Source organism: Teleopsis dalmanni, chromosome 2 (genome assembly GCF_002237135.1).
Source record: "Teleopsis dalmanni isolate 2A chromosome 2, ASM223713v2, whole genome shotgun sequence".
Classification (NCBI taxonomy): Eukaryota; Metazoa; Arthropoda; class Insecta; order Diptera; family Diopsidae; genus Teleopsis; species Teleopsis dalmanni.
The window spans coordinates 63,636,435-63,649,662 of record NC_051847.1 but is presented as its reverse complement, the minus strand read 5'-3'; the positions used below and the strand labels follow the sequence as shown (position 1 = coordinate 63,649,662).

At 25.7% G+C, this 13,228-nt stretch overlaps 1 protein-coding gene across 1 annotated transcript; it reads left to right on the top strand.

Annotated features, from left to right (window-relative positions):
- The first annotated feature begins 1,279 nt into the window (after window positions 1–1,279).
- Window positions 1,280–12,356, top strand: LOC119684658 (cytochrome b5). The gene is made up of 2 exons (XM_038098739.1): window positions 1,280–1,527; window positions 11,811–12,356. Exons 1-2 carry the CDS (start codon window positions 1,411–1,413, stop codon window positions 12,093–12,095), a joined length of 402 nt encoding a protein of 133 aa, XP_037954667.1. The 5' UTR covers window positions 1,280–1,410; the 3' UTR covers window positions 12,096–12,356.
- The last annotated feature ends 872 nt before the right edge of the window (window positions 12,357–13,228 follow it).

The window sequence follows — 13,228 nt, the reverse complement described above, 5'->3', positions numbered from 1 at the left end:
AATCTAACTTAAGATTTCAGATAGTTCAAGAAAAATGAAAAGTAATACAAGATCAGAAGTATAATCCAATGAACATAAAATGCCTAAACATAAAAGATAGAATAAACACATTAAAAAACTTTATCAATTCGGTTCCAAATTAATTATATACATTTTCTTTAGGATATCTTTATTTTTAAAAGTTTGATGTTAAAAATATCTTAATAAAAAGTTTTTTGTGATATCTTAATTTTCGTTATAGTGAATTTAGCACAATAAGTTTACTTGGGAACTATTTTTGTTAAAATCAGTTACTGCAAGCAACTCACTTTTATTATGCTATATGTCGATATTGCACTAAAAGCGTCAATGCATATATCATTATATTTAATAATATTTTTGGCAGGGCACGAGTTCGATTCTTGATACTAGCAGTCTCAAAATATTAATCACGAATAATACGAATAATTATATATAATAAATAATTCCCAGACCATTGATGACGAAAATTTGGCAATACTTAAAACAGCTTCATGATCAGCCAAAAATTCATTTAATTAAAAAAAATTAAATTTTATTGTTGTAATTTAATACTATTCGTAATACCTCTATATTGAAAACAATAGTTTATATTGTTATATCATTAAAATTCAATTCAATATATAATATTTTTATCATTTTACTTTTATACATAAATTGATAGGAACTAATGATTATGCTTCATTTAATAAACATCAGGCTTTAAAGTTTTAAATTTTCACATGGATTACAAAAACTAGTTCTGCCATCTAGTGGTAATATATAGAATTTGTAAATTACTTACAAACTAAAAATTAACATCTGACAGCTCATTGCTATTGGTGGTTTTTGAGTGAAAATAAAGCGTAAATTTAAAATTAAAAAATAATGCTCTATATAGGCCTTGCACACGGTATATAAATTATGTTGGTATGGCAGCGAATGTTGATATTTACCAGAATTACGAGTAGGGTAAATTAGATAAAAATTAAGTGAATTAGATAATACCATTGTGAAAATTTTATAAGATGTTTAATAAATAAATAAATAAATTTGAAAACTTTTAACCAAAAATAATAAATAAATCAAAAAAAAAAAATATTTGTATAAGTGCAGTGCAAAAAATTCGTAGGAAATTTAAATTTACTTTACCGCAATTTACTCGAACTCTTACACGGCCTTAATAATATTTTTATGCATTTTTTAAAAAAATACAACACTGCATTGGTTTTCGCTGTAAATCGTTTCGGGCAAATTTGTCAGTGGTGTCGTAAAAACCACACCACAAGAATGTCTCACATTCCATTTATATTCACAAAGCTGAGAGGCGTATAACTAGTCTTGTGCCACAGAAAACTACTAGTTTAGTTAACCTATTTTTATATATACAATTTAATATTAAAAATAATAAAAATGTCGGAAGAAGTTAAAACTTACACTCGTAAACAAATTGCCGAACATAATACAAACAAGGATACCTGGATAGTTATACATAATAACGTATATGATGTGACTTCTTTCCTTAACGAAGTAAGTAAATTCTTAATTTATGTGTACGTGAGTTCAAAAAAATGTATATGTATATGTATAGTGTCGTGATTTTAACAGATAAAAACAATAGATATTGCGTATCTTTTTTTCAAAAGTCATTGTTTTATTTAATTTTCGTTGGCCAAATGACAATGCGAATAATTATATCTTGAATATATTAGACAGTTAACTACATGGCACTTCTTAAAAAGCTAAAAAACTTAAGTTTTGGACTTTGAACGTGGCGTTTTAATTTTCCGTCTAATTGCGGTTAATTCTTTTAATTCTAATTCAATTTTTCAATAGACATTTCCATAGACAGGCGCAACAAAAACCAAAGTTGAGTGTAACAATTAAAAATATTACAAATCAAAGTACATGGATTTTGCCTTCGCTACTGAAACATATTGAAATTATGCGCTTAATCGTATTAATATTTAGTTTTTGCTTTAATTAAAAATTCAGTAGAAAGTTCTTAACATGGGTCTTAATATGGGTCAAAGTTATTAATTTAAATTTATATGTGGTCAGAAACTAAGTTCATTGTTTCATTTTATGTTCAGATTCACATTTCTCTTTGTTGACATCGTTCATCACCTTTACTCCGTTTTACGGGTCATTTTTTTTTTTTTTTGAGTAGAAATTATCGCCAATTTTTAAACTATTTAACTTTCAAGATTTGATAACGAAATAAATTTATTTAATTTGCTGCTTATTCGATGCAAATACCGCTTTGCCGATATATAAAATTCACTTAAATAAACAACGCATGAAGATGATAAGTGAAAAAAAGTTTTGTGATTACGTGACCCGGCACGATTCGCCCCTGCAGTTTTAACAAAAAAAAAGAAAAGAAATTATTTTAGTTGCGGAATTAATAATACAATTCATTATTAGCTTATTCAATTTGTTTTTATATGTTTATATTAATATTTTGTTTTCAATATGTTGAAGTTTCATATTACATATTTTTATATTACGTTTCAATTGTGAGACTGATTGACCTTTTACGTTTATCATATCATTATTATTTTATTGATTTTAAAATATTACCTGTAATCATTCATATTATATTAATACGATATCAGTAATTAAAACTTGAAGCTCCATATGAAGTTTTAACACGCTATCTCAAATGTATTTCCCAACTACAATGTTGCAGCTCATGCCAACGTCTATTTGTTTAGTTTTTATTAAGCATGACCCTCATATCCCATTCACACGACAAAAATTATACATGATTCCGTAAACATGATTAAAATACAGTTTAGGCGTTATTTGAGTTGATTATAAGTAGTGAACAGCTCTTTAAAAAATCATGTGAATAAGGAAACCCTAAAAAAATACAATGAAACAGTGCCCAAATGAAATTGTGCCCAGTAAAATGTTAAATTTTTATGACATATTAATATATGTAATTAATATACGTCTAATGTTATATATAATAGGATGAGTGACTAATGTTATATACAAAAGAAATGAGTTTCGCATGAAAAAAGGCTTATTTGTTGAAAATTTACGCTTTGAGACCCTAACTTTAATAAAAAATCTATGCAATACCTGTCCATTTAACTCTTGATATATAATTTTTTATTGAACATAGTGATCAACAGGTTGTTTCAGTTGTATTTTAAGTGCTGTTTTAATATGAAAGGGCAAAAAGAGTAAAGAGAAAAAAAGTTCTTGAAACATTTTTGAGGTAAATTTTAAAACAAAATTTAAGGTAACTGTCGAAAGCTAAGTTAAATCGTCGTTCATTCCATTTTTACTGGTTTAATTGGCTATCATCTGCTTGAGACATGGCATCTTAAAAAAAAACATACTTTCACCCTATTGAAGACGGCTCATAATACAAAGGAAAAAAATAAAAATTTATTAAAGAAAACGAAAGTATATTTATATATATATACTATATATATAAATACATAATTTACTGTATTTGTTAGAACGACTTAAGAAACTAATAAACTTTAATTATTGTATTAAACAAGTTAGAAAACGAGAACCACATGGACAAAAACCATTGAATATTAAAGTATAATTAAGTTTTGTATGAATATATTATTATTAAAGTTAATTCATCACTAATTATAATGAAGACATGTACCAGGTTAACTGTATTTGTGTCTATATTTTATATTTGATTTTCAAGTAAAGAAACAAATATATATAGAGATCTAAAATGCATATTGCATTGAAATGGCTTTAGGTTAGGTTATACCGGCGATCACTAGTGGATGCACTTAGGCCTGTTGGCCCATTGTGGTTTGAAATGGCTTTATTACAATAAAAAATTTGCTAAAAATTTCATATTTAATTTACGTTTTTAGAACATCATTATATCGGAATATCGCATATCTGAATGAGATAACGATGTATTAACAGATTTATTTCATATGATGTTTGGTCTTGGGTACATATCTAGGTAGTTTAGAACTGATATATTTAATAGAAAGTCGCACGACTATTTATTAGGTCTTGGTTAAATGAATACGACACTTAAAAATAATTGACCAAAATTGTCATGGAAAACACTCATGCTAAGCCACGTACGATCACATAAGAACAAAGCACCCAATATATTAATATCTAATAAGTAGGCATGTAGTTATGGAATCCTTTCAATCATTGCTGTCAAAGCTGTGTGTTAAAAAAGAAAAATGAATATGTTTTTTATTTACTCTGCCACCGTTTTGTCTTTACTAGAAGACGTCTATTCACTACAGGTTCCCACTTCATTAAATGTCCTCAATGCTTACATTAAAGTAGCTATCCGAGTTATTAAGACAACACTAAAATTGGTTCAGTCAGCTAGCGAGGTTGTATTCTTATAGCTTATTACATTGAGTTCACTATATCATGTCTTTCACGATAAATGCTGTTTCTAGTAATTTATTCATCTGTCTAACATGAGTACTTATATTGCAATACGATTAGAAAAAACTATTCAAAATTTATAACCAACGTTAAACTCTGAACTAACACCTAATTAAATGAGTAATTTCCACTTTATGACGTTGAGTATTTTACATTGCAAACGTAATTTTTTAATTATAATTTATTTATTGTATTTTTTTTTATATATTTATGATAGATATATCTGAAGATATAAGGGTTGTTATTTTAAAAGACAATTACTAGCGTTCATGATACTTTTACTCTAATATCTTTTTCACATACCTATAACGCAGTTCAGGTCAATCGATTCTAAAGTATTAATTATTTATTTATTTATTTAACGGGGGTTTTTATTAACCATTGCCTGAATTTAAAATAATGGCTACTACGGGCTTAGAAGTTTTTCTAGACCTATGTCAAATAATCTTTTTGAATTTTGTTAGTAGTATATTATTCCGATTTTGAAAAACAATTCTAAACTTTGATATTTTATTAAAACTGATAGCTCGTTTTATGTATTTATTATCTAAAATCAATCGTTTTATCACTCAATCGAACTTAGAATAATGACTGCTACGGATTTAGAAGTACTGAATATGAACTAAAATAATATTGAACTTAATATGTTGTTCTAGAGCTATGTCAAATAGTCTTTTTGAATTTTGTTAGTACTATATTATTCCGATTTTGAAAAACAATTCTGAACTTTGATATTTTATTAAAGCTGATAGGTCATTTTATGTATTTATAATCTAAAATCAATTGTGATATCATTCAATCGGATGTTGTAATGTATTGTGAGCAATTATTCATACATTTTAATCCACTGCATATAATGGTATTTATAATCTTATCTTCTACTTATAGTAATTTTTTTTATTTGAGTATTTAGTGCTTACTGGATCATATTTAAAGAGTATACTACGTGCTAAAGTTAGAAAGGAACTAACAGAATCTCAGAAACAGGCTTTTTTCTATATTGTGCAAAGTGATATAGTTTTTAATTTTTATTACATACTATATATATTTACATATGAACATATAAGATATATAATAGCTATATATAATATATATAATAGATATATATAATATTTATAATAGATATATATAATATATATAATAGATATGTATAATATATATAATAGATACATCTATTATTTAATCCATACTTACACTTTCTATATAAGCAACCTGTTCATAATACTTATAATAAAAACGTTTTAAAGTTTGAAGTAATATTTTTGCCTTTACAACTAAAAGCGTTTAATAATATAATAAAAATGAATAATTTGCTCTTAATGTTCTTAATTAAATAAGAAAAAACAATAGTGCATGTAACTGATTCCATTTTCCAATTATAGTATCGTTACAGTATCTGTTCTTAGGTAATGTACTTAAATAGATAAGTAGTGGAAGGCGTGTGGGTTTTTGCACTTTTATTTTAGATTCATTTCAATACCACCACGTGGATCTTAAATTATAATTATAAATAATTGAATAATTGAACTTTATTTTATTAAAAAAAAATATTCAAATAAATTTTGTCCGTTTATTATCAAATAATTTTTGTTTGTGATTACGAAGTTATTATTTCATGAAAAGCATAAAATATTTCAAGTATTATTATTTCACAGTATAGATAACGTTTAAGCAAGTCAACATCAAACTAAAATTAAAGTACATTTTAAATATGAATTTTTATTTATTATATAACCATGGAATGAAGCGACATTTCTAGTATGTGATATTATTTTTAAGTATATATATAATGCAATAATATTTTGTTAAGTCATAAAAAAGCGATAAAATTCGAATGGGTGTTTTGGAGCTGAATTGCAAGTCAACAATTAGTATTGAATCTCTTCATTACTACTGAAAAACACTATTTTGTCATGTCATGTAAATTCTCTTCTACAATATGTGACGTTTTAATAGATTAGCCAATTTATTTTATTAAATGTTTTCAATATTATTAGAAAACACTATTTTGTCATGTCATGTAAATTCTCTTCTACAATGTGTGACGTTTTAATAGATTAGCCATGTTTTTTGTTTATAGTTTAAAGTATCTATCTTTGATTAAAAACTTAATTTCTAATTTTTTTTACCCTACATTTATTAAGAAAATAGATTTTTAGAAAATAGACTTATAGAAAATAGATTGGTAAAAAATAGATTTATAGAAAATACACATAGAAAATAGATTGGTAGAAAATAGATTAATAGATAATAGATTTATATAAAATAGACATAGCAAATAGACTTATAGAAAATAGATTGGTAGAAAATAGATTTATAGAATATAGATTTATAGAAAATAGATTTATAGAAAATAGATTGATAGAAAATAGACTTAGAGAAAATAGATTTCTAGAAAATAGATTTATAGAAAATAGATTTCGAGAAAATAGATTTATAGAAAATAGACTTATAGAAAACAGATTTGTAGAAAATAGATTTGTATAAAATAGATTTATAAAAAATAAATTTATAAAAAATAGAAATGAATTTCTAATCTAGTCTAATCTAATGTCTTTAAGCTTCTTAAATACAACATATTATTTCATGCAGGAAAGCTTTGTTATTTTTAACTGAAATGGCATTCACAATCTTGCGTAATCAGCTCGGTAGCAGAATAAAAAAATAAAAGTATTTTAATGTTAATTTTTTTTTTTTTTGCCGAAAGTGATGGGTCTTATGACGAAAAGAAACTATTTAAATGTTAAAAGGGTTCAAATAGAAATGAAAAGACAACAACAAAAATTTTAAGTTAATTTATTGAAATTTAGTTGACCATGAAATAAACTATTTAAATGTAAAAAGGGTTCGAATAGAAATGAAAAGACAACAAAAATTTTAAGTTAATTTATTAAAATTTGGCTGAGCACACAATCCTGTTTCGAATATTGCAAATTAGTGGTCATCAATGGTCTTAAGAAATATTCAAATTTTTTAATTAGTTTATAGTTCGTATATAATTTGTTTGGACTGCATTTTTTAAATTCGTTTGAATATTTTACAATTTCATTTTTGTTTTCTTAATATAAATATTATTTACTCACATTTATTGAAATGTCAATTGTCAAATTGGGTTAAAAACTATAGGTTGGGATTGAGTGTAGTCGTATAGATTGAAACTGCGAAATTTCCATTTGTAAATCCAATACTTTCACAACATTTAAATTTTAATTAGTAGTGCACAATATCATTAATACATATTAATGAAGTTTTTCTTCATTAAAATTATAATATTCTTATTTTTTGTTTTCTTCGATAATAATGTTTATATAATAATTTATTAACGGGCTAATTGGTCAATTTAAATAGAAATAAAAACACTATAATTTATTATTTATATTCAAAAATAGTTTATATTTTATTAAAAATAATTGTTCCAATATTTTGACTGTCTTCGACAGTCATCTTCAGGGAAACTGAACGAAACAAAATATATGTACAATGTTCATTTTTATAGCGGAAAATTACAAGAAAAGTCTTAACAGTAAATACAATAATAATAATGACAACAAGAAAAACAACAATAGAAAATAAAAATAAAAATTATAAAATATTTATAAACATCCTGTGTCATTTGTTTATAATATTTCTATAAGTCTGAGTACAGTTGTCCGTTCTATAATTTAGTCTTATACTATTGGGAGCTTGAAGTATTGAGAGCATTTCTAGAAAGCACCTTTTATAATGGTTTCTTTCTTCATGTAAGATTTTTGCATTATCCAAAGTTTTAGTGTCCCTGAATAGGACAGTCAAAATATTGGAACAATTATTTTAATTAAAATATAAACTATTTTTAAATATAAATAATAAATTATAATGTTTTTATTTCTATTTAAATTGAAATCTCATAAAAAGAGAGATTTTGTCGTTATTTGAAGGTTAATTAAAAAAATAATATAAATTCAAAAAAATTAAAAATTACTAACGTAACAGAATTTTAATGTGCAATAAATTGAAATATATATTTTTATATTTATAAACAAAAATATTTAATATATTTAACAGTGAAGTCATAAAAACACAGTAAGTTCATTAATTTTAATGTGATTTTTTTTAAAATTAATTTTTTTAATGTTACTGCATTTTAATTGTATTATATCACCTCTGAAAGTACCTTTGAACAACAGTTTTATTTTGTCAGGTTCATATGTGTATATAATTTTAACGTCACGACTTTTCATATTTTATAGGTCAGAGTTCCCCAACGTGGGAAATATACATCACATAGGGACAATTTTAAGGTTTAGGAGGAAATTCCTCTTTGGTAGGTAGTTCGAAATTACAAATATGTTATTTGATAATAGTCTTGATTATATGCCATTTACCTCAATTGACGAGAAAAAAAATGAGAAAATCTATACTAACAAAAAAAAAAGATTTTGATTTTTACTTTAATAATATCACCAATAGATAAGGACTAGCACGAAAAAGGCTAGGAAACACTGTTATAGATAGTTATTAGGTTTGGTTAATTTTAGTTGTTTTATAGAGAGTTTTATTTAAAAACAAATTGTGTAATTATATTATAAGTTACATTTTATAGTTTCTTACTTAAATACGCTCCTAACTATCACCTTACGAAATTAATGACTCTGAAAATTAGAGATTTTCTATAAATCTTGTTTAAACATTCGTCTATACTATCTACTCGTGTTTTGTGGTTCCAAGAACGGTAGGGTTTACGTCCCGGAGACACTCGTTGATCCAGACGACCAAGTGCCGTTCAACATTCCCAAAAGGGGTCAACACAAGTAGATCCCGTCTAGTTACAATACCAACTGGTATTTTACGATTATTAAGCAACGGATGTAGTATCTTTATTTCGATTCATTGAATTAAATGACATATAAATTAATAAAACAGGTTCACCTTCTTCTGGCTTCATTGAGCTGAATGACATCTAATGAATGATACTAATATATGATACTAATATGATACTAACACTTTTTTTAATAAGACTATTCTCAAACAGTTAATAGAATATTATTTGGTTTCACTATAATTTTTTTATATTCGTAATTATTAATTTTATTTTTAATTTAATTATTATTATGCATTTTATTACCGTTTTACGATTTCTGAGTGTGACATCATAAAACTAAATAAAGTACAATATATTTAGATTCATTTAACTTCACTTAAAATCAAATCTATCTCATTTTAAATGCGGCGACAGATTTTTACATGTTGTATCCGTCTTACCTTTTTTTAACAAAAATTCTCATGAATAAAATATTGTGTTTATTTCTGTTAGAAATATATCAAATTCTTTTGTCACTTTTGATCTTGAAAAAACTATGCAAATAAGAATGAAATTTTAAATTAACATTGAATTTTAAAGCTATTCAAAAATATTATTCAGTAAACTGTTCCGACGTTGATGAACTTTATGCGATATCAAAACAATTAGCTTTTTGCTGCGATTCGACTTTACTTTTCAAAAAGTAAAAAAATTATGTTTATCTATCTGATTTGATATTGCATTTTTATATATTCTAATAGACAATTTTCCAGACACTTCTTATTGATCTTTAATTTTTATTCCATTCAGACAATTCACATAACATATAAATATAGATTCATATAAAATTAATTTAGATTGTTATTATTAGAGATCAAGAGTCATTGCTACCAGAATAGATCTATTATGCATAGTCTTGCGTTTAACCCTTATATATTGAAGCTTTGTATACATTTTATAAAGTCTAGCTGCCTTGTACATTCTCGGCACTTAAGTTTTGAAGTCTTTATCTATCAAGATTAGCGCATTCACAAAGATAGGGCTTTGAGTTTTAATGTCTATTTTACAGAAATGGCGAAAGTAGCTTAAATAAATCCCTTAATTTGGAAAAGAAAGTATTTTAATTGTTTGTTTGTTTATATAATCGGCGATTTTATTAGCTTCTTGTAATTCATGTCTTGGAGTGATTGTGACAATGTGACAGTATGTATATGAGGGTAACTTTCAAAAAGATTCAAAGATCAGAAACATTTACCCAACAAGTAAATGGCGAAATTAATTCTAATGTCGATCAATCCGTGAAATATATGCGGAAATTATCCGGTTAAGAATATAATCTAATCTCTAGACATTTGTCATTTATGATGATCTAGACATTTTTGCACTACCTGGTTTAAAGTACAATGAATTATCTCTTTATATACTGGGACTATGTAGAAAATTTTGTATGTTCTTTGTATTTACATTTATATTCCCATTTTTGTATTTAAAGATGCCTTGTAGTTTTGAAATACTTAACCACGATATTTCTTAACTGGAATACGGAACTGTGAATTATTTTCAAGCACTTTTAAGCCGTCAGGGTTGGACAGGTTTTTATTTCAAGCATTGCAAGCATTTCAGTGAATAATTCTTTTTCTTCTCTTATCCTCTGCTTCCAGTGGAGCATAGGGTCTCCACCATCCTTTAGTATCGGGTTCTATTACTTGATTCTCGGCAAATATAATTTCAATTTCCAATTTCAAAGAGCTTTTCTTAGCTTTTCCTCAATTTCCCTACTCAGGTCGATGGCTGCTTTGAGAATTCCACCTCAGAGCTTGGCATTCAATGTTTTGAGTGAGTCTGCAGAAATTGTGCTATATCTTAACAGTAGCAGGTGATTGATTCGTGATAGCCCATAGGTTGGTGTTTGTGATGCGTTTGGTGACCTCAATATTTGGCGTGGGCATTTGTTCACAAAAGTGCAGTATTTATTACGAGATTTAGACGTTATATTGTATTAAAAATATTATATAGGTATAGTGTATGTATGAAAAATGGTTACTTGATCCAGGTGGAAGTTCCAATCTATTGTTTTATTAAGCAATTAAATACACTGGGAAATTTAAGTCACTTTGGACTGGCGATTTAAAATTATAACAGATGTTTTATATATGTTTTAATATTTCAATAATACTTCAAGATTTGTAGAATTTAGTATAAATAAAATATAACAGCTCCTTATTTAAATCTGCAAAATGTGGTCGCAACATAATTAGCTATATGCAATGTTTTAATATAATGCAGAAAGTGAAGCCAGAAGAGTCCATAGTGTATATATAGTTTCGTTTTTAAAACTTTAATAACTATACACATATATAATGTCAATCGGCATATTTTTCTTTGTTTTCAAAACTCCAGCTTCTGAAGTTTTGTCACTGTCGCGGCCTCATAACTATTGTTTTTTTATATATTTCAGGTAATATCATTGCTATCGTGACTACCTCCTCGAAGTTAAAATGATAGCTTATTGATGCATTTATATTAATAATTAATTTTTATTACATATTATATTATATTTTATGTACAATTGACTATCTTTCATTTTAATATCTAATCTAATCCTACCTATTTTTTATTTTTTTAGCATCCTGGCGGCGAGGAAGTTTTAATTGAACAAGGTGGTAAAGATGCTACGGAAAATTTCGAAGATGTTGGTCACAGTTCAGATGCACGAGAAATGATGAAAAAATATAAAATTGGAGAGTTAGTTGCTACCGAACGTACGAATGTTCCAGAAAAATCTGAGCCAACATGGAACAATGACACAAAAAATGAAGATGCTTCCATGAAATCTTGGTTGGTGCCTCTGATACTTGGTGTTGCTGCTACTCTGCTTTACAAATACTTCTTTAATAGTAAACAACAATAATTTTTTTTATTTGAGCATTTAACACAGTTTTATATTTTTAAATTAATTTTTAAGAGCCCATTCCTCTTTTTATATGAACTTTTATTTTGCATTTATCGATGGTGCAAACAGAAAATCCTTTAATATAAAACTCAATGTGAATGCATATTGAAAATATGTTTAATATATATAAAAAAATTTTCATTAATAATTGAATTTAAATTGAAAAATATATGTAAATACTTCAAAGGAGGCGGGAAAGTTACTGGTTTTTATTGTTTTTTTAAATTCAATAAAATAAATTGTTTTAACTTTGTAATCACAAACTTTTTTGAACTTTAGATAAATATAGTAAAATTAAAATTAAATATTTTAATTGTTTTTAAATATTTCAAATATATTATAAATAATTATGTTAAAATTTTTTAGTGAACAGAAAAGGAGTTTTTTTTCATTAATAAATGTAGAATAATAATATTAAATATGAAACTAATACATATTTAATTATTAACAGTAACATTAGTTACTGATGTACGTATTATATAGTATTATGTATTATATAGAATAGTATGTGAATCAGAGTTTCTTAACTGCCGACCCACGCCATATATATCCACAATATTATTTTCTAAAAATGTGTTGATATCAGTTCTTGTAAAACTGAACACTGATATAGATTATCATTAAATAATTGATGTTCTTTGGAAACTATGAGATTAGTATAGGAACATTGTTTTCGTGGGTTTTTTAGAATTGTCGCTACAAGTGCAATATAATTTTTATTTATATTTATACATTAGTTTTAAAGACTGAAATATGTAAAAAAATTATCCACAGAGTTCCATAAATGATAATTCCATTGTTTTTAAATATAATTTATAAATGTTAATTTTTAAAGTTATGACGAAAAGAAGTTATTTTTAAGTTAGAAGGGTTCGAACAGTAATGAAGAAACAACAACAACAATTTTAATTAGTTTATTGAGATTTGGCTGTTTCAAAACAAAGCTGTTTCGTATTTTTGAATATAATATATATTTGTTCTTACTGCAATAGCAATATGTCAGTCATCAAACCAATTCTACTGTTTTATTGTTAACAAATTTTATTCATTTTAAATTTGTAGTTGTAGCCTAGGTCATGGACCTGCATTTC

Bases quoted from the DNA above. Each gene is read 5' to 3' on its own strand.
- LOC119684658 (XM_038098739.1), top strand. From the start codon at position 1,411: ATGTCGGAAGAAGTTAAAACTTACACTCGTAAACAAATTGCCGAACAT. The intron at 1,528-11,810 runs GTAAGTAAATTC...TTATTTTTTTAG, and splicing joins TGACTTCTTTCCTTAACGAA to CATCCTGGCGGCGAGGAAGT.